This window comes from Mesoplodon densirostris, chromosome 18 (genome assembly GCF_025265405.1).
Source record: "Mesoplodon densirostris isolate mMesDen1 chromosome 18, mMesDen1 primary haplotype, whole genome shotgun sequence".
NCBI lineage: Eukaryota > Metazoa > Chordata > Mammalia > Artiodactyla > Ziphiidae > Mesoplodon > Mesoplodon densirostris.
Genome location: NC_082678.1, coordinates 49672891 through 49695466, shown reverse-complemented (window position 1 = coordinate 49695466; position 22576 = coordinate 49672891). Strand labels below are relative to the sequence as shown.

General features: G+C 41.6%; 1 protein-coding gene across 1 annotated transcript in view; it reads left to right on the top strand.

The window, feature by feature from the left end:
* Positions 1–22354, top strand: part of EFCAB5 (EF-hand calcium binding domain 5) — a 124808-nt gene extending 102454 nt beyond the window's left edge. The window contains 7 exon segments of the mRNA XM_060082985.1: positions 1223–1375; positions 6399–6502; positions 8609–8862; positions 10144–10427; positions 10823–10919; positions 21920–22077; positions 22079–22354. Of these exon segments, the coding sequence (XP_059938968.1) occupies positions 1223–1375; positions 6399–6502; positions 8609–8862; positions 10144–10427; positions 10823–10919; positions 21920–22077; positions 22079–22102 (1074 nt within the window). The 3' untranslated portion in view covers positions 22103–22354.
* The last annotated feature ends 222 nt before the right edge of the window (positions 22355–22576 follow it).

The following is a 22576-nucleotide window of genomic DNA, read 5'->3' as shown; positions in this document are numbered from 1 at the left end:
TGATGTTTATTTACCATTATTTAAATTTTTCTCCTCTCATTTACTGGATGTACAACTGAGGAAAGTGGTAGAATCGTTTTCCCTGGACATCTTTTTTAATAATAAGTTTCATTCTCATCAGACATAAGAATCATGTGAAGATATTAAGAAGCAAAATGGAAGAGTATGGAGTTATCAGTAGGTGAACTATATATGGTCTTATTAGAGAATATGTCAAAGTGAATTCCAAATTGACTCTCTAGCCCTTGGAGGTAAAGGCTCCTGGGTTACCCGTAGATGCCTTGGGTCCTAATACAAAATGCAGATATTTTTGAAGAATTTTTGGTTCCTAGAGTTTCTTTTTTTTTTTTTTTTAATAAAGGTGTCACATTTTATTTATTTATTTATTTATCTTTGGCTGTGTTGGGTCTTCGTTTCTGTGTGAGGGCTTTCTCTAGTTGTGGCAAGTGGGGTCCACTTTTCATTGCGGTGCGCAGGCCTCTCACTGTTGTGGCCTCTCTTGTTGCGGAGCACAGGCTTCACACGCGCAGGCTCAGTAGTTGTGGCTCACGGGTCCAGTTGCTCCGTGGCATGTGGGATCTTCCCAGACCAGGGCTCGAACCCGCGTCCCCTGCATTAGCAGGCAGACTCTCAACCACTGCGCCACCAGGGAAGCCCCCCTAGAGTTTCTTGACAAGAAGACCACAGATGGGTTCTAAGGACTTCCCGTCCCTTCTCTGTAGAACAGGCTCTCTTTGTGTATCTAAGAAGATGGTGTACTCTAGCGTGTTGCAGGCCTTGGAACCCAGCACACCTGTACTGCTTGCTGATCTGATGACAGTAACCTTGTAAAGATGCAGACATTAATATTGCATCAGATCGGGGCAGCTCTTACCCATCTGTCCAAGGTTGGCATCAGTTCTTGACTTTTAAACTTTTTTTTCTCATTTCAAAGTTTATCTTGTTCTTCTGACACTATTTTCTGATAGCACATATCACAGATTTCACTGGATGATTGTCAGGAAACACAATAAGTTAGGTTGATCTTATGGTAGATCTCTCCTTACTTTTGATTCCATTGTGATCCTTTTTTCATAGTAGAATCTGGAACGCTACCTTTTGAGAACTGATGAATAATTTGTAGGAAGTAGATTATCAATTAAAAAGATAATCCAATTGATGCATTACTAATTATTTTGGTGTTTTAAATAGAAAAGGCAATTTGAATTTTCTGTCTCTACAGGGAGTTGCCAACGTTTTTAGCACTGCCTATCACTACATCCACAGCCGAGAGCATATCCTGCACATTGTGATCACCGGCATCAGCTGGCTCTACAGCATCACATCCAGCATCACTGCCATCACCACATACTTCACTGAGCCTAGCCCAGAGAAGGTAGGCAAGGCTGGGCAGTGTTAGACCTCCCCAGGTTAACAGAGTTTCTAGATACTATTGACTTGCTCGTATTTTAAAGCATATTCAGTTAGCTATTATGCTATGACCCCAACTCAAGATCCTTGGTTGTGAGTGGCAGAAATCCATCAAACTGCCTTAGGCAAAGCGGGGGGATTGATTAACTCAGGTAACCAAATGAAGAAAGGGCAGGGGTCAGGCTGGCTTCCGGGATGACCATCTGGGCTCTCTCATGTTATTTTTCTTCCCAGTTCTCACGTTTGCTTCCCTCTGCACTTTGGCTTTGCCCTTCTGGCTAAAGACAGGTTTTTTTCTACAGGGCAAGCCTGATGCTTAGTAACTAAAAAAGAATTTTGCTTTCCTGTTCCAATTTGGAAAACCCAAGAAAGAAAACTCGTTTTGATCTATCCTGAGATATGCGCCTCCTGACCAGGGTGGGAAATTTACAGGAACTGGCAGACCCCACCAGGATCATATGGGTGAACTGGGAAGGGATGAGGCACCCCTGTTTTGGAAGGACACCTTATATCACACCAATCAAAAACAGAAAAAAACAGGCTCCCTATCTATAATGTGATGAGTTTTTGATGAATGTTTGCTTTGCTTCTTTACACCTAATGTTAATGTTAGGATTTTTCATGTGATAAGAATGGATGGAAAGGGGTCCTCCTTTCAAGAAGGCTAAACTATTCTGCACGGTGCCTGATCAGGTGGTGGCAACACCTTGATTGTCTTTCAGTCCTTTACCTGGCCCTCCCACAGGTGCCTCTCCCCTTCCTTTTTGGCTTCTTTTCCTTCCTTCCCTCCAGGTCCCCGCTTCCCTCCTTCAGTGGCTGGATCAAGCTGACGAGGCCTTGGCTAAAGAGGGCAGAATCACAGAGCTCTCTGATGGGGTGACCAGGCCAAGGAGGTGGAGAATGCCTAGTTGTGGGTGCTGCTCCTGGGGTGGGGTGGGGGTGGGAGCCTTCAAGTGCCTTCTGAACTGGGGCGGACTGCCTGGTGTGTGTGTGTTGGGTGGGCTGTGGTGAGAACCTCTCGGTATAGGGGGCAGACCACCAGGTCCCATAGGCCACAGGCACAGTGGGGCCATAGTGTGTGGGGTCTGGGGAGCATTCCACTTGGCCAGCGTCTAAGCACTTTGTTGGAGCCCTCAGAGAAACAGCACCTAGGGCCCATGAAGAAGGTTAACATCACCTATAGCAGTCAGCAAGAAGCGTGGCTGAAGGGGCGTGTAGTTTCAGAATTGTAATGCTGTGGACAAGACCACAAGGGTCACTATGCATCTGACCCAAAGCCATCTTATGGAGGTGGAGACCATCTCCCAACGGGGAGAGGAGGACCACTCAGCAGCCAGGGTCTGGGTGGGGTCACAGCCAGGTAGAGACCAGTACAGCCTGTCTAAGCCTGTAGTCAAGGGTTTGTCCTAGGTGGGATACTAGGTGAGGTTTTGATGTTAAAAATGGCTGAGGATGGCTGTAGGGATACCTTTTTTTTTTTTTTTTTTTTTTTGCGATATGCGGGCCTCTCACTGTTGTGGCCTCTCCCATTGCGGAGCACAGGCTCCAGATGCTCAGGCTCAGCGGCCATGGCTCCCAGGCCCAGCCGCTCCGCAGCATGTGGGATCTTCCCAGACCGGGGCACAAACCCATGTCCCCTGCATCGGCAGGCAGACTCTCAACCACTGCGCCACCAGGGAAACCCAGGGATACCTTTTTTTTAAAGCATTCAACTATGGTAACTTACTAAGCCTCTCCCTTACTTTATGCAGCCCCTCCAGATCTACTCTCCTCTCTTCTCCAGCTCGCTCTGTACCTCAGAAAGTAGACTGAATCAATGGACTCCTTGGCCTTTAGCTTCTGCTTGGGATTGTCCAGTGAGAGGCACCAGTAGGAGATTGATGGGCAGAAAGAGAGGGAGGCTCTCCTTCTGTTTTTGGCTCTCCCTCTGCCAGGTTGCTGTGGGTTAGCTGTGTTCTTCAACTAAAGGCCACTGTACCTTTAGTCAAGTGGCCCTCTCCCTCTCCTGTCTTCTCCAAGTTCCAGTAATTGCTTCCATCCCTTGCCTCTTCAGGCTAAAAGTGGTAGCAGCTCCCCATTGTTACAAGGCCTGGGATTCTAAATACTGCCCATGCTTTCATAAATAGTCCCTTTATTAAACTCTCTTCAAATTAGCCAGTACTGGTGTGTCATCTGCTTCCTCCTGACATCCTGATACAAATTATAAAGTAGATTCTGAGACACCCCACCTCACCTCATGCCCATGTTTCTGTAAGGTACAGAGTCATGGAGGAAAAAGAGTTCTCGCTCTTTTGACAATACCTATAAATGAGGGAACATAGGAGTTTCAATTTCTCTTAGATATGAAACTCAGGTTATCTCTTTTATTGTGAATAATAATAAATATCATTATTATTATTATTTATTTAGTTTATCACCCCAAAGCACCTATGTCTAACTATTTCTTTGGAGCACCAAATTTGTTAAATATTTAACTGTGTTAGGCCAAATAATGTTTCCCCCCACCAAGACGTCCATATCCTAATTCCTGGAACCTGTAAATATGTTACCTTAGTGGCAAAAGGAATTTTGCAGACATGATTAGTATTAAGGACCTTGAGAAAGGGAGGGTGTTCTGGATTAGCCAGGTAGGCCCTATCAACTATACTTGTCCTTTAAAGCAGATAACCTTTTCTGGCTATGGGCCCTGAAAGGTGAAAGGATGGAAGAAGAGTCAGAGCGATGGCAGTGTGAGAGAGTTGACACCCTGTTGCTGGTTCTGAAGCTGTACAAAGACCCAAGGTTGCTAGGAGCTAAGGGCAGCCCCCAGCTGACAGCCAGCAAGGAGACCAAGACCTCAGTCTCTTACTTTCCTGAGGTCTTAAGAGGAAAAAGCAGCTAACATGTGCCTGGTTTGCTATCTTAAGTTATATCAAGTAGGCTTTTGAAAAAACAAAAGCCAGAGATTAGCAGGTGACTTCTGCTTTCCATCTCTCCCCATTTCTTTTCTTAGGCAGCACAAACTTTCTGCTTGAGTGGGGAGGAGGGTGGTATACAATACCACAATTAATGTTTCACATCCCACCACACATAATAGAAACCTTTTAAAATTTTTTTCTTTTCTTTTGGCTGTGCTGGGTCTTCGTTGCGGTGTGCAGGCTCTTTGTTTCCGGCTTCTCTCTAGTTGCAGCACGCGGGCTCTCTAGTTGTGGTGCGCAGGTTTAGTTCCCCCACCACATGTGGGATCTTAGCTCCCCGACCAGGGATCAAACCCCCAACCCCTGCATTGGAAGGCGGATTCTTAACCAGTGGACCACCAGGGAAGTCATGAAACCTTTTTTTTTTTAACCTCAGGGACTTCAAAAATGCTGTTATCCTGCCCAGAACATTCCCCCCACTTCACTCCACTTAGGTCCTACCTGAAGCAAACTACAAACTTTACCAAGGGACATAAATTTTTTTCATAAAATTAAAAAATCATATCATGATTATTTTCACAAGAAGACCACTTTTTAAAAATATAATTTCTTACCAAAATTATTTTTAAGTTTAACAAAATTCCAAGATAAATTCCAGCATGATTTTTTTAATTGGTCAAATGATTTTAATCTTCATCTGGAAGAAGAATAAATGCATGAGAATAGCTAAGAAAATGAAGGATAGGAGGGAATTTACAGCCATGGTCTGAGGAAGGATGGCTGATTCTATTTCAAAGATTGAAATGATTAAAGCGAGGTTGATACATTGATGACATAAAAATGTAAAACTTTCCTGCATCAAAGTTATAAACACAATTAATTGCCACATATCTGACAAAGGATTAACAGTGATATATAAAAGTCAATGAGATTTTGAAAATCCAAAATAAAAATAAGCAAAGGACAATTTTATTTTTTTAAAAAACCTCATGCAAATGGTCAATAAACATGGGAAAAATGTTCAATCGTTCTCATAATGAAATAAATACAAAGTTAAGTAGAAGATAATTTCTTACCTAATAAATTGAAAAAGGTTTTTTTAAAATATAATTTGAAATGTCTGTTAGACATCTAAGTGGAGATATTGAATAGGCAGTTGGATATATGAGCTTAGTGTTTGGGAGAAATCCAGGCTGGTAAATAAATTATATTTAAAACTACTCGACTGGGCTTCCCTGGTGGCACAGTGGTTGAGAGTCCGCCTGCCGATGCAGGGGACATGGGTTCCTGCCCCGGTCAGGGAGGATCCCACATGCCGTGGAGCGGTTGGGCCTGGGAGCCATGGCCGCTGAGCCTGCGCATCCGGAGCCTGTGCTCTGCAATGGAAGAGGCCACAACAGCGAGAGGCCCGCGTACCAAAAAAAAAAAAAAAAAAAAAACTACTCAACTGGTTACACATTGTGAATGTATTTAATCCCACTGAATTGCACACTTATGAATGGTTAAAATGATAATATTATGCTGTGTATATTTTACCAAAACAACCCAAAACAAAACAAAAACCATGAGACTGGATGGGATGACCAATAGAATGAGTGAGGATAGGAAAAAAAAATTCTGAGACCCAAACCTTGAGGCCCAAGTGTTTGGCATCATTGTGGCTCAAAATTATATTGACCTTGACCTATAATTTGAAAAACATTTTATATTACCTAAGCTTTTCTAATTTTTTTTCTGTTTATTTGTCCCCAAAAGTCTTAATGAGAGTATGAAGTCTAGAGGACTTCCCTGGTGGTCCAGTGGTTAAGAATCTGCCTTCCAATGCAGGGGACAAGGGTTTGATCTCTGGTCGTGGGACTAAGATCACACATGCCTCGGGGCAACTAAGTTGGTGCACTGCAGTTACTGACCCCACGGACCACAACTAGAGAGAAGCCGGCGCGCCACAACGAAGAGCCCGCATGCTGCCCATGCACCACAACTAAGACCCTGACCCAGCCAAAAACAAATAAATAAATATTTTTTAAAAAAGAGAGAGAGTATGAAGTCTAAGTACTCCTCTCTCTAATGATATCTCTGCCTCTTTTCAAGGATTCAGACTATGTTTTACGAAATATGATGGTCACAGGGCACCTGGGTCTAACAGAAGTCCACAGGAATCCCCCTATCATCTTTAGGAAGACTTGCATCTTCAGGTATGAGACATATCTCATGGTCTGTTTTGTTTGACTGCCAGCTTCTGCCTCTTATTAATATACACTGGCTCTCATTCTGATTGGGTTTTAAAGAAAAATTACTGCAGACCTTTGTCTGCCTGGGTCCTTTCCCCCTCAAGTCCTTTTTAAAACAGATTTCAATTTAGTGTTTTATTTTCTATAATTGTCCTGTAAACATGGAATTAACAAAAACCCACCATGGTTATGAAAAATACACCCACATCACTTAATCAGAGCTCATCCTCTTAATGTTAGCTAGCCTGTGGACTTGTATTTTTTATTTAAAGAAGACAGTCTGGGGCAAAGATGGGGAGGAGGCAATGAATGTTACCTTTAATAGCCCCCAGTTCTAGATAACCTTGAATGCCTCTCACCTGTGGAACGCAAAGGCTATTAAACTGTGGACAGATGCAGAACAGATCTTAACTAGAATACATCTTTTGCAAAAAGGGACCACTGCTTCTTAGAAGGTCAGCACAGTTGAATAGGCGGTAACCTATCTCAGACTAGTAGGCTAATCTGACATTTAAGTACCTATGTTAATTCAATTTTAGTTTGGCCTCATACCAGAATGTTCATTCAGTTTTAAGCTCTTTTCTATATAGTTATTCTTTGTGCTGGTCAAGAGTTTTACAGGAGTCCTTGTAACACCCAGACTTATAACCTCAGATTCCTGTGTGTAACTTAGAGCAGGTGCTTTTTGAGGAACTCTGTTGACCAAGAAAGCTTAGCATGATGCATCATTACTATGGTTATCATAAAGACACAAAGTGATGGCTCAGCTGCAGCAAGGGGTAGGAATAGCAAAAGAAGGACATAACCTTCCCTATCATCATAGGATTGATGTTATGATCTATAAGTGTTTTTTTTTTCTTTTGGCCATGCCCTGCAGCATATGGGAATCTTAGTTCCCCGACCAGGGATCGAACCCCTGTCCCCTGCAGTGGAAGCACAGAGTCCTAACCACTGGACCACGAGGGAATTCCCTAAACGTGCTTTTTGAGGCTATGCAAAACACCAACATTTTTACAAATACCTCAAAGGAATGACATCTCAATATCATGTAAGGACTTCCCTGATGGTCCAGTGGTTAAGACTGTGAGCTTCCACTGCAGGGGGCGGGGGTTTGATCCCTGGTTAAGGAAGTTCCGCATGCCAAAGTTCGGCCAAAAAAAAAAAAGAGATACACTCAATATCATGTAGATGGGGAAAGAGGGAAAGAGATAAAAAGAGACACCTCACTAGAGAATAAGGGAGCCACTACATTTCTATGAAAACTGCAGGTCCCTCACTGAAGCAGGTGCCCTGCCCAGATCCCCATGTACCTTCTGCCAGGGGCCAGGTCCTACTGCTAATGAGTCACACTGTAACTTTCTCTGGAGGAGCGCCCTTGAGCAATGGGAGCCTCTCACCAGGAGGTGCCTAAGAGTTCTGTAAGCACCCTCTCCACACACAACCCGAGCAGCTTAGAGCTCTAATGACTGACAAAAGGCCTCTCCCCTGCCTCAAGGTAGAGCAGAGTCTGGGCACAATTTGCCTTCCAGAGCTCCCCTTGGGATCAGACTGAGGCTAGAGTTCACCTGAAATCACATTCTTGCTTAGCTCTTCCCCCTTGCCTATCCTGCTTTTCTCAGACTCTTACAGGTTTCTCCTGAGAGCACTCCCTCAATAAATCATTTGCACAGAGCATCCCTTTCCCAGGCTCTGCTTCTAGGGCACCTGACCTAACACGCTCATTGTTCCTTCAGGCATTCAACCAATACTTATTGGACAATATTTAAACAAAAAACAAATACCCTCAGATAAGGATAAGTATATAGTAAAAACAATAAGGCAGAGTATCAGGGTGCAGCGAGACTCAGGTGCAGCTATTTTAGATTGTGGGGACTGGGAGGGCTTCTCTATGAGGAGCTGAGACCCCCGTGAACTCAAGGGGTGGAGTGGTCCAGGCAGACGAAACAGCAACAAGGGCTGGTGCGGTTGGAGTGTAGTAGGCACAAGAGAAGATGATTCAGTATGTTTGGGTGGAATGTTACGAACAGGCTGTTGTTTTATATCCTTATGCTTATTTGGTTTTGGTTTCAGAGATTTCCTCTTTAAGTGTACAGACAGTTCAGAAGTTGTTTTGGCCTCTGTCTGTGGAGAAAACCACATAGTAGTTCCACTTCGTGAGAGAACAGGAGAAGCTTTGGGAGTTCTCGATGTTAACATTGGCAGGAGTAAGATGTTGTCGTATCGAGAATTTAAAGATCTACAGAAAATGACGAAGGTGATCCAAGTTGCCTGCAATGAAATACTGGGCGAATTATCTGGAGAAATAAAGAAAAACTATATCTTAGGTATTGTGCAAGTGGCGACCATCTGAATTCATGGGTTTAAAAAGTTTTGGGGAAATCACAGACAATGCAATGCAGGATGCATTTTCTAAAATGAACTGTTGCAATATATAGATCTTTCCACATGGAAGGATTTCCTTCTTGCAGTCTTGGGCTGATGAGTATGGGCTATAAATGATACCAAAGGGTAAGGAATCACGTTTTCTTGGCTAGAGTCATGGTTTTAGAACTGGAAGGACTCATAAAGGCAGTATACAAGTAGCATTTTATTGGGTTGGCCAAAAAGGTCATTTGGGTTTTTCTGTAACATCTTATGGAAAAACCCGAATGACCCTTTTGGCCAGCCCAATATTAAATGTCAACATCATGTGCCAAGCACTTTAAATATGTTATTTCAGTTAGTCCTTATCATAACTCTATGAGGTGAATGGTGATTATTTCATTTTACAGATGAGGAAAGTAAAGTTCAGAGAAACAATTTGCACCAAATCACATCGTTAACAGGTGGTGAAGGCTGGATTTGCACCCCAGTTTGGGTGCTCTTTTCACTACATTACACAGCACTAACTCATCGGAACATCTCATTTTACAGATAAAGAAGCTAAGGCCCGTCAAAATAAAGTCCGATAGCAAGCTAGTGCACCACCAAGAACAGGCCCCCAGTCCTTATGATTCCACATCCACTAGGCTACCCTTAGCACAAAATCAGTTTTGGCAGAAGGGAGGGAAGAAGGAAGCATGGAAACCTTTGGCTGCCTGGAATGGAATAACCAGAATTAGTAGAGTAACACTCTGGTGGGGTAAAGCTGAAAGGTTTCTAGCCACTACACAGTGTGGGAGAAGAAGAAAAAAGAAAAGAAAACTGTGTCTTTTGAGCATCCACTATGTGTAAGACCTGGGGCTAAGCACTTTTACATATACCATCTCCTGTAATTCCCGCAGCTCAACAGGGAAGTAGGGATCAGCTCTATTCTCACAGAAAATGAAAAGGAGGCTCAGAGAGACAGCAGAACCAATAAGGGGGAAAGTAGGTATTCAAACCAAGATCTGACTCCAAAAATGTTTTCACATTTCCTCAAAGCCTCTTCCTGTGAACTTCACCAGGTGTAATTCCATTTTTGCCTTTTGATTTCGTGAATAGAGAAACTGATTGTTTAAAACCATAGGATATGGTCTTCTTTTTCCTGAAGAAAAAAAAAAGTTTTACTATATTATGTTCAGAATCCTATTAAAAAGTAGTGTGTGTACTGAACAACAATGTGGGATGTCATTCTATTATTCCAGAAATTGAAAATGTGGGAGAAGTCCAGCGGGCAGGCATTCTCTTCTTCCGAGTCATGCTGAAAGAGCTACAACAGTGCCTCCGGCTGCTTACCTCCATGGACTTTGTGTCACTGTTGCTCTATGATTATGATCCTCTGGCAGAGCCAAAATCACCAGACAGCCAGTCCCAGGAGTTGGAAGCCAACATAAAACTAGTACAAGACATTCTAAAAGGGATTATTTTGTTCTTTCATCCAGAATTGGAATTATCAAGTGACTTAGGAAATTGGGATCAGTGTAAACTGGTAAGTTTTTTTTTAAGTACACTTTATTGAAAAATATCCTACACAAGTTTAGATATACAAATCATAATTGCACAAATCCTAAGTATACAAAGGCAAGAATTTTTACACAATGAATATTTGTAACAGGCACCTAGATCAAGAAACAGAACATTAGTGGCATCCCCAAAGCCTTCCTTTGTACCCTCTCGCATCACCAGCTTCTCACACACACACACACACACACACACACACACGCACGCACACTCACCCCGGGGTAACCAGAATCCTAACTTCTAACACCATAGACTGGTTTTACCTGTTTTAAAGTGTATATAAATGGAATTACGTAAACTGATGAACTGGGCACTCTACTTCCACTTGTGGATGATTCCATAACTTTTGTTCTTTGTTCACAGTACGTTAACCAATACTTAGTCGAGAATATTTGTGGCTTTGATCCAACTGCTAGGAAACTGAAGGTTAATTTAAAGCTCATTGATGAATATATCAGAGGTAAATTTCCACTTAATTATGGTCTAAATCTATACCAACAGCAACAAAACACAGTTGCAATCCAGAGACTTTTATTAGAATAAAGCAAGTGGCTCATACATTCAATTTTTAGGGGAAAATAGTTCTGATTATAGTCTTCTAAAAGAAGGGGCATTGTCTGTAATCTACTGCAGTCCCCAAAGTGACTGTCTGTGCCACACATATGAGAATTCAGAAGCACCTCTGTCTCCCACTTATTGACTACATGTTCATAATTCGCTAAAAAACAAAAGCAAATAGGGGCTGCAGTGAGACTAGGAGACAAGTATGTTAAGCAAAAAGGCAGCTATTATCTTTAGTTTCCATGAAGAACCAAAGAAAATAATAGATCATGAGTCTTTATAGACTAGTAATGTAGACTTTTTGGAGGAGGAACATCAGCAGGAATCAAAGCAGTGAGGCTCCCAGGTTGGAAGAGGTGATGAGCTCTTTGACCACAGAGAACTGGTCACATATAAGGGTAAATATACATATACAAGCACACATTTCTCTATGTGTGTATATTACCCCACCAGAGACCTGAGGCCAGTTTTGTTTTGTTTTGTTTTGTATTTTGCTGCTCAGCTAGTGGGATCTTAGTTCCCTGACCAGGGATCGAACCTAGGCCCTCGGCAGTGGAAGCACAGAGTCCTAACCACTGGACAGCCAGGGAATCCCCCTGAGGCCATTTATATGACTAGAACAGTAAAGAGTGAACTTAAAATTTTGGCTCTTTTTTTTTTTAACTCATTTAAAAAACTAATCATTAATTGGAAAAATGGCTCTGTAGAAATCTCTTCACTAAGCCTATCTATCTCTCCCCCATTCTCTTTGGAGACTCTGGACCAAGTCACAAGGGTTTCTGGACTTCTGTGACACCTATATTAGGCAGAGAGGCTTGGAATCAGACTCCTAGGACAAGAGAAAGGAAAAGGCAACTCAGAGGAAGAGAGCCACACTCTTCAGGCTGTCTGTGGCAGTGGAAGCACATAGCACAGTGGAAGCACAAAGCAGTGAGCGAGGACGGGTGGATGAGAGAGAGAGATCTTCTGGCTTAGGAAGGAGAGATACTCCCAGAAGTTCGGGAGTGCTAGACACGAGATTCACATAAAAGTTAACATGAATTCATGTGGACTGAGAGTGGTGTGAGTAAAGATTAGAATTCCTGTTTGGAAGGTCTTCTGTGTGCCCTCAAGGCCATGGACTGATTCACAGAGCCTCTGCATTCACAGGTGTTGCAGTTATCACTTCTAAGGTGCTGTTTAAGGAAAACGGTAACGGCAGCAGCAACAAAAATGAATACGTGTTCACTATATATTTGTATACACTGTACTTGGTCTATACTTGTTCACTGTTCACTGAGGGCTTAAAACTCTAGAAGAAGTATTTTCTATGTCAGTGCCTAGTTGCTGCTTTTCCCTTTGGAGTAAGTTTAGTCCCTGCTGTGGACCTGGCACTGCCCCATGTGTGGCCCGTTTGTCTAATTGATATTCTCCCTGAGTCCCTACTCCACTTTGGTCCCCATCCAACCTGCCAGCCCCTTGGCCTAGAGCCAGACCCTGCTGCCACTTGTGTCCCTTCAGACTGATGCTCCCCTTCTTGGGCAAGGACTCAGGTACCCCCCAGTGTCCAGTCCAGTCCCTCTGTCAGATAGGAGCTAGGGACGAGGAACAGGCCCCTCCCCTCTCCACCTTGAAGGCATGTTCAGGAACTGGCTCTCAGCCCTTAATAAAGGCATCGTCCATGGCATTGTACCAATGCTTCAAGGGAGTTTCTTCAGGCTCACCTCCGATTTGCCTATCAGAACTACCTCCTATTGTCATATATAGCTCTTTTGTTTCAGGAAAACATGGAAATTTCTGTTTCCTTTGCTTGCCCTCACTTTGGACTGTGCTAGCTGATTCCTGAGCAGCCTTGATCTCCAATGCTCCCAACCACTTTCTTTTCCAACAGTGTCCTCAGGTGCCAGGAATTCCAACTGCAGTTAACAGAGCTGGATTCAGCCAGAAGCTAATATCCCCTAGGCTCCCCTACTATGACCACCAAACCTTTAGCATTACCACAGTCTCTGAAGCAATCAAGAAAGTTCATAGACCACCCAGGTACCAACCCTCTCTCCTTCAGATGCAATTGTATCAGGAAATTCTAAGCTCCGCATTTGGGGAAAGGAAAGAGAACTTTTGGGGCACCTTTCTGCTTGTGCCAGAAAAAGAGGAGTCTTCTGGCAGGGCACTCTGCTGCCCAAGTTTATCTGAGCCTTCTTCTAGAAGTAAGTAAGGCCCCTACTCAATGACTCCACCCAGCATGAAATGCCACCAATACCTATAGGTTCTGCCCAGGATGGGGAGGGACTTTTGGCATAGCTCCTAACTCACCAAACCTTCCAAACTGATGATTTTGCCAAGAAGACAGAGTCAGGGCTGGTGATGTGCCCACACTTTTTTAGGCCTTCTGCTTCCAACTCTTACTCCACTTCATCCTAGCTCTAGTGAGATCATACGGTATTTGTCTTTGTCTGACTCATTTCACTTAGCCTAATGCCCTGTAGTTTCATCCATGTTCTTGCAAATGGCAGGATTTCCTTATTTTTTATGACTGAACAATATTCCACTGTATGTATATATCACATTTTCATTATTCATTCATCTGTCAGTGAACACCTAGGTTGTTCCCACGTCTTGGTTATTGTAAGTAACACTGCAGTGAACATGAGGGGTGCAGATATCTCTTCAAGATAGTGATTTCATTTCCTTCAGATATATACCCAAAAATGGAATTGCTGGATCATACGGTAGTTCTATTTATAATGTTTTGAGAAAACTCCATATTGTTTTCCATAGTGACTTTACCAACTTACATTCCTACCAACTGTGCATAAGGGTTCTCTTTTCTCCACATCCTGGCCAGCACTTGTTATTTCTTGGGGTTTTTTTGTTTGTTTGTTTTTTGTTTTGGTAATAGCCATTCTAACAGATGTGTTGTGATATCTCATCGTGGTTTTGATTTGCATTTCTAGAAAGGGTTATTTTATATTCTGGTGGAATTCCAGGCAGCTGTGTCCCACCTTTATATCGAGACAGTCATCTTTGAAGGAGCACTGGGCAGCTTTGTTCAGCAGGCTTGGCTTCCCAAGACTATGCCATTGCATGTGAATGTTGCTGACATACTTCCCTTTGGGGGACCCACTGACTCCAGTGACCACTCCTGGACAGCTGTGCATAGTGCATCAAAAGCCTGCTACCCTCTGTTACTCTGCCTAAAGTACTCACGTAGTTAGCCTTCTCTACCTGAAGGCCCGTGACCTGACCACCTTGTAATGGATCTGTTCTCCTCACTCCATTTTGGACCTCTGATGCCAGCCTCGCCTGGTTTTTCTGTCCCATGTCCCCTTCCCAGTGGGTTTGGACAGACGTTTTCTACCAGGAAATGTTCTCAGACCTAGAGGTAAGAAGAGCTGTCTCCCATTCCAAGTGTGACCAGAATCACTTTGCTGTCTAGAAACTGTGTTTCTGCAAGTAGCCATACTTCCTCCCCACACCTAAATCCAAGCATCTATAGGTGCACAGACACTGGTCTTAGCAGGAGTTCCCCAGGCCCTCCACTTTTCCTGCGAGATCCCCAGGGCTCCTCTTCCAAAGCAGCCACAGCCTCAGTGCTATCACCATCTATAAAGAAACTCACCAGCTTCCTCCATAAAATACCACCATGATCCTCCAAGAATGACAGTGGAGGGAGATGCTCTACCATCAGGGGGCAGGACTGCTGGACTCACAGCCCTGATTAACTTCTGTCCTCAAGATTCACCTTTCCCCGGGAGATCATTCCCTAATTGCTATTGCCACCACCGTGGCGGCTCTACTGCGTGCTGTTCTCCATCCCTCTCCATTCCCGAAGTGGGGCAAGACTCTCTCCTTCACCTCCCACTGCACAGCTAAAGATCAGACAGGATTCTACCAGCCATCCAGAAATAGCAAATATGAATACAGCACTGAACTGAATCTGCACCTGTGAGGTTGTGCCGGGTTCTTTTAAATGAGTCAGAATGAAATGGACAAGGAAACAAGAAAATTGTTTTGTCCTATAAATTTGGCTTGGATTTGGCTACAGTTCCCTACCACTTTTTCAAACCTAGTATTCTTGGATAGTGGTCTCTTCCAAGACTTGTTCCTACTTGTCGGAAAAGAGCTGCTATCACAGTTAGATCTGGGTTTAAGAGGGAGTCTAGCGTGTGATATTTATGAGCTGCTCACGAATTTCAGGCTCTAGAGGTAGAAACATCCATTCCGTTCTAGAATAGATTTCCTTGTCCTGAAAAGAACCGCTTAAAGGGCCCTTTTAGTTAAGATATGAGACAAGTACTCACACACTGTTCAGGAACTATTTTGGAATTTGGTAAAGACCTGGGGCCTAGGTGCTTGCCTATTTCCCATGCATTTCCCCTCCAGTTTCAAGTCATCTGGGGGAAAAAGAAAGAGAAAAGTTAAATTAGCTATTTTCTTTCGTTCCTTATCATTCCTTTTGATTTTAAATTTTGAAGTTTTCCAACAGTAGTTATTGAATTATGAGAAAAATGGTTTTATTTGTCAGGGTAACATCCCATTGCTTTGATATCTGATAAAGGCTGTTGAAAATCAGTTTAATGAGAACATTTTTCTATTTAAGGCAAACATTTTTCAAGTTCCTTTGTCACTCATTTTTTTTCATTTCAGTGGATGTTAAAACAATCTTTTATCCCAAACGGATTATAAAAATTATATCATACTTTTTATTAAAGTAGTTTAAAAGGTCAAATAGAGCTAAAAGCCTTCTAACAAAGAAGTCACTAGCCCATCCCTTTCCCCTCTTTTCCCCAGTTCCTCTCACCATGCAATTCTTTTTGACTCTTTTGACTGTTTCTTCTGTTGTTTTCAAATTTTCTATATTTCTAATATTATGCACTATTGCTATCTTTTGAGTCATTAATTTAAGCCTTGTCAAATGATTTTCTTCTTATAGATGAAAGTTTAGTTCTGTTATACCACAATTTTCTTATCCTGCCCTCCCAATGAAATTGTATTACAATTTGGAGTTAAATCAAAATGCAAAGTTTACATGATTTTGCCTATTCAGATATCCACAGCTGAGCATTGTAGCATATTTTGATCATTCCTTTTTCACTTTTTGTTTTTCCTGAAGTAAATAATTGCCTTTTATTTTTTAAATTGCTTAGTTTTCTTTGTACTTCATAATTATTCTCACCCCTTCTATTTGTCTCTCCATATTTTAAATTTCCCAAAAGGTCAGTCTTACCAGGTAATTTTTGTTGGTTTCAATTTCTTTTTTTCTTGAAGCCATCCTTCCTAGAGATCTTAATATTCTTTGAATCTGGGGGCTTCCCCCACCCCAGATCTGCTCCTTAGCTGCCTTCCTGAAATTTATTTTGCTGCCGTCAGAGGCATTTACTTTGCCATTCTCTTGGTTCATTCTTCCTCGATCTACTCCCATGTTTTGAGGTAGCATATCTCTAGTAGTTTCCTGAGCACTAGTGCATGAATGGTAAATTTTTTGAGACTTCATGTCTGAAGATGTTTTTATTCAACTTCCACATTTGATTTGCAGTTTTCTAGGAAGTGTAATTTTAAACACGTTGCCCCATTGTCTTTTTTGGGGGGGCTGCGTTGGGTCTTCGTTGCTGCGCCCAGGCTTTCTCTAGCTGCAGTGAGCGGGGGCTACTGTTCATTGCATTGCGTGGGCTTCTCACTGCAGTGCCTTCTCTTGTTGCGGAGCATGGGCTCTAGGCACGCGGGCTTGAGTAGTTGTGGCATGCGGGCTCGGTAGTTGTGGTGCACAGGTTTAGTTGCTCCAAGGCATGTGGCATCTTCCCGGACCAGGGCTCGAACCCATGTCTCCTGCATTGGCTGGCTGATTCTTAACCACTGAGCCACCAGAGAACTCCCCCACTGTCTTCTTTTAGAAATTGAGATATAATTCACATACCACAGATTTCACTCTTTTAAAGTATACCATTTGGTGGTTTTTAATATGTTCACCAGGTTGTGCAATCATCACCACTATCTAATTTTAGAACATTTTCATCACTTTAGAAAGAAACCTGGTACCCATTAGCAGTCACTCTCCTTTGCCCCTCCCCACCCCAGCCCTTGGCAACCACTAATCTACTTTCAGTCTATATAGATTTGCCTATTCTGGACATGTCATATAAATGGAATCATACAATAGGTGGCTTTTGTATGTGGCTTCTTTCACTTAGCATAATGTTTCAAGGTTCATCTATGTCCAAGCATGTACCAGTACTTCATTACTTTCTTATAGCTGAATAATAGTCTGTTATAAGGATATACCACATTTTATTTATCCATTTATCCGTCGATGGACATGTGGGTTGTTTCTACTTTTTGGCTATTATAAATAATACTCCTATGAATATTTGTTTACAAGTTTTTGTGTGAGAATATGTTTTCAGTTCTCTTGATACATAACTAGGAGTGGAATTGCTGGGTCATATGGAAACTCTATGGTTAACTTCTTGAGGAAATGGCTCCATTGTTAGAAGAAACTTGGAAACTTCCAAGCTTGCTGTTGAAAAGAAGTCTGAAGCCTTTCTGATTCTGCGCATGTAAATTTCTGATTCTGTGCATGTTTTCTTTTGTTTCTCTCCAGAAGCTATAGAATTACTCCTTTATCTCCAAGACTGTGAAGTTTCATAATGATATGTCTTGATGTGGGTCTGTTTTCATCCATTGATCTGAGCACTCACTGGGCCTTTTCAGTTGTGAAACACAGGTCCTTAAGTCCTGATGATTTCCTCCATGGCATCAAGGCTGCTACTTACAGCTGTGCAGTCTGTGCAGTGCACAGATGTGCCCTGCTGAGGATGGTGGGGGCTGAAATCTAACCAGAATTCCATTCACTAAACTGTGTGCTTCAGCTTAAGGCTACATCTGCTTGGAGGAGGGTATCTCTTTCCTCACACCTTTTTCTTTTTTTTTTTTAACTTTTAATTTTATATTGGAGTATAGCCGATTAACAGTGTTGTGATAGTTTTAGGTGCATAGCAAGGCGACTCAACCATACATATACATGTATCCATCCTCCCCCAGACTCTCCCCCATCCAGGCTGCCACATAACATTGAGCAGAGTTCCCTGTGCTATACAGTAGATCATACACCTTTTTCTGCTCAGCAAGCCGTGTGCTTATAAAGTATATTCATCCATGGTAGGTGTCTTTTTTTTTTTTTTTTTTTTTTTTTGTGGTACGCGGGCCTCTCACTGTTGTGGCCTCTCCCGTTGCGGAGCACAGGCTCTGGATGCGCAGGCTCAGCGGCCATGGCTCATGGGCCTAGCCGCTCCGCGGCATGTGGGATCTTCCCGGACCAGGGCACGAACCGGTGTCCCCTGCATCGGCAGGCGGACTCTCAACCACTGCGCCACCAGGGAAGCCCTGTCTTTTTCTTATTTACACAGAAATGACCTAGAGGTTAGTGGAGGCCCTACCCTCCCTTTTCTGTGTTCCCTCTTTTGAACTTCTCTGATTATTCAGACATGGGATCTCCTAGACTCAGCCTCAAAATTCCCTGTATTTTCTGTCCTATTTTCCATCTTTTTGTCTTTTTGTTTCACTTTCTGAGACATTCTCTGAACTTTTAATCCTATTGAGTTTTTGTTTCTGCCCATTTATTGTTTGAGAGCTTTTGTTCCTCTTGTTCTCTAAATATTTGCTTTCTACAACATCTTGTTCATATTTCATGACTGCAATGTCTTATCTCACTGAGAGTATTAATGGTAAGTAGTTTTTGAAGTTTTCTTCTCCCTGTTGTTTCTCATCTTTCTGTTTTAGTGTTTTGGTCTCTGTATCTCATCTTCTCTACATCACACGACTGGGCAACCTTCCCGCCCCAACCCTAGAAATTTATTCCTCAGAGAGGGTAACCTAGAAGATCTCCGGACTGGGGGACATCAGACACAACTGAGAGGAAGAGTACCAGAGTGAAAACAGAGAGAGTATGAGTGTGTTTACTGAATGCAAAGACCCCTGTAGGCTTCCCACACTAAGCTCCAAACAAAAAGGAGCAAACAACTGATACCTGTGCCATTGGAATACAAGAAAAATATCATTCAACTTTTATTTGTAATGGTTTTATCACATCAATAGCGAGTTTCTATTTTTTGTTTAAAAGTGTTTTAAAATAATTTAATTTAAATAAACAGTAAAGGGGCTTCCCTGGTGGCGCAGTGGTTAAGAATCCACCTGCCAATTCAAGGGACACGGGTTCAAGCCCTGCTCCAGGAAGATCCCACAGGCTGCAGAGCAACTAAGCCCGTGTGCCACAAGGACTGAGCCTGTGCTCTAGAGCTCGCGAGCCACAACTACTGAGCCCACATGCCACAACTACTGAAGCCCGCACGCCTAGAGCCCGTGCTCCGCAACAAGAGAAGCCACTGCAGTGAGAAACCCGCGCACCGCAACGAAGAGTAGCCCCCGCTCGCCACAACGAAAGCCCGCATGCAGCAACAAAGACCCAATGCAACCAAAAATTTTTTTAAAAGATACACTGCTTGCGCATCTTGGGTTAGTTTTTAGTTGAAAGGGAAATACAAAATATTATTTGTATTTCAGCAAGTCTTTAAACTCAGATATATTCAAATAACTTACTATATCCTTTACAAAGGAAGAATTACTAAATCTATGCGCATTGGGGCTCTGCTGAACTGCAGAGATCTGGCGTCTATCCACCACAAGAGGGCAGTAACCTCAACCGTTGTTACTGGGAACCCAGCCGACCAATGGAGGCTTCATTAGAGAAATCATTAGAGCCAGTTGTTAAGGCATCAATCTCTCATTGAAACGGGGCAGGGAAACAGGAACCTCCACCCAGACAGGTTCGGAGCTTCTGTCCTCGGTAACAGTAAGACAGGAAATAAGCAACAGGGGCTTGTGAAAAGGAGCGACCTCGCTCCCCATCCTCAAATCCTTGAATCACCATGGAGATGGCTGATTAGCTTAATAATGGCTGTAGATAGGGGTGTGATCATTTGGATGTCGGATAAGAACACTGGCAGGCGTCAATGCAACAGGGCTCTTAATGGGGATCTGGGAAAGGCAGAATAAAGGCTGTGGGGAGTGGCAGAGCTGTTATATCTCAGAAAATTAGTTAGGACTGGTTTTAGGAGTGTTCTAGAGTGAACTTTAGATTCATAACATTGGAACATTATGATAAAGTAATCTTTGCAGCCTATAGCGTTAACTTTTAAAGTTTCCAGGAAGCTAATTAATACAAAAAGGGATCAATTACAACAAATGCATCTCAATATTTTAAGTATGTATGTTATTGGTCTAGTATTACCCATAATATGATATGAATCAGGTATTTTTAATGTGCTCTCATGACCAGCACCTGTTTTAATTTTTATTCATAATTGTCACTAATGTTACTGAAAAGACTTAGTATTTGAAAAGCCTAACTTAATTATTCCACAATTTAATGTTGTTTCAATCAACATTTATTAAACACCTACAACTGAGAGAAGACAGTACCTCTGTGTGCGTGCGTGTGTGTGTTAAAATAGAATTTTAGAAAATTGTACCCACGTGTTTTAAAGTGAGCTTCAAATAAAAATGAGACTTGAGTATGTTTTCCATATTTTATGTGCCTTTCCTGTCCCACATTGTACCTTTTGTGGTAGTGATGCCTTCAAAACCATAGAAAGTCTAAGCCTAATTCAGGGAAATTTGTTCCTTCATGTTGATAGAAGATAGGGAAATAATATATGTTCTGTTTTGTCATCCTAATAGATATCCATAAGTGACATAAATGTCAGTGTTGTTAATGAGCTACTGTATAGAAGACAACATTTAAAACCTCTTATTCAATTATAAGTATCACTTAATAGTTTGATTCAACTCAAATCAGCAAACATTTATTGGGTTAGGAACTGTATTAGACACTAGAAGTAACAAAAATGAGTAAAACATAGACCTGAGGGTAGAAGGCACCTGAAAGAAGGAAAGTAATTAACATTTTTTTGAGCAACTACTCTGTGACAGATTTTTGCATATCTTTTCTCATTAATCCTCATAGCAATTCTGAGTTATCTCTGTTTTTTGGAAGAAGAAACAGGCTCAGAGCAATTAAGTGACTTTTTTCAAGGTCACAAAACTAGTTGGGGTACAGCCAAGATTAGAACTCAGATCCTTTCAACTTTAAAGTACATTCTCTTTCCATTGGACCATTCTATCTGAATATTAGTCACTGACTGACTCCTGGGAAAAAGTAACTTTTACGAGTGGCAGCTTAATAGCAGTCTAACAAATGAAATGTTTTGGTGTGCAGTGATTATATGTTTAAAAATAATTTTTAATAAGAAAATATTTCAAACACAGAAGTTAAGAGACTAACACCTGTGTAGTCATTATGGAGCCATATTCTATATCCAACCTTAACATTATGCGTGGTTGATTCAGACTTTCTTAAAGAAAGAAAACATTATAGGAACAGTTGAGACTTTCTATACCCCTCCCTGATCCCATTCTCCTCTCTTCCTCCCTAGAGCTAATATTATTATGAATTTGGTATTTATCAGTTTCATCATGATTTCTTACTTTTACTACATGCCTATGAATCCATAAACAATATAATATTTTCAGGTTTTAAAATTGTTTTTAACTATATCCGAAAGAACATAATATTCTACAACTTACTGTTCTCAGCAGTATGTTTTTGAGATTTATCCACAATGAAATATGTAGCTCTAGTTCTTTAATTGTTAAATGCTGTGTAGTATTCCATTATATGAATATAAGGAAATTTATTTATCCATTTTCCTGTAATTACATATTTAAACAAGATTCTGCTATGGTTTTGACTCAAAATATATCTAATGAACTTTTGTCATAATTTATATTTTATATTTTAGTATTAAAATATATTTTAGTAATAAAAGTACAAAACTATTCACACTAACTTTTTTTTTCTTGGTGCAGATCATTCTCGAATTGAAGTATGGAAATTTGGTAATACTGCTATCGAATACTTATACCACTGGGCACACATCTGTTCAGCTCTTATGAAGCTCAACAAAAAAATAAATAGTGCCATTTCACCCCCATTGCCATCCAAGACTGACTCCTATGTGCATGCAAAAATGCCAGGGGGAAGCTTGCTAGGGAAATGCTAATGGAATTGCTACTGTATTTAGGGTATTTTTGTCATGTTCAGTTTTGTTAACTATAAAATAAAATATTTTCATTTGGAAAGGAGTGCCACATAAACATATTCTTCTCCTAGACATTTATCTCAGCACTTTATAAAACCCAAAGTGCTACCTAAGGAGAAATTTGATCTAAAAAATATCTAGTTAAGGTAGCCATAACCAAATGTATGTTATAGAATATATTTTAAAGTTTCCTTTTAGTTTTAGCATTGTATCTGGCATGGGACTATTACAGTTCATTGGGCAGAGTTATTTTAATTTTTTTAAGGTACAAGTGAAGAAAGGCTGACGATTTAGAAAAAATGGCAGTTTTTACATCAAAAGAGCACCAAGTAATAAAGATTTTAAGAAATGGACTGGGAATTGTTTTTCTAATTTTTCAAAGACTTCTATGAGCACCACTTCCTCCCCATCCCCATCTCCACCC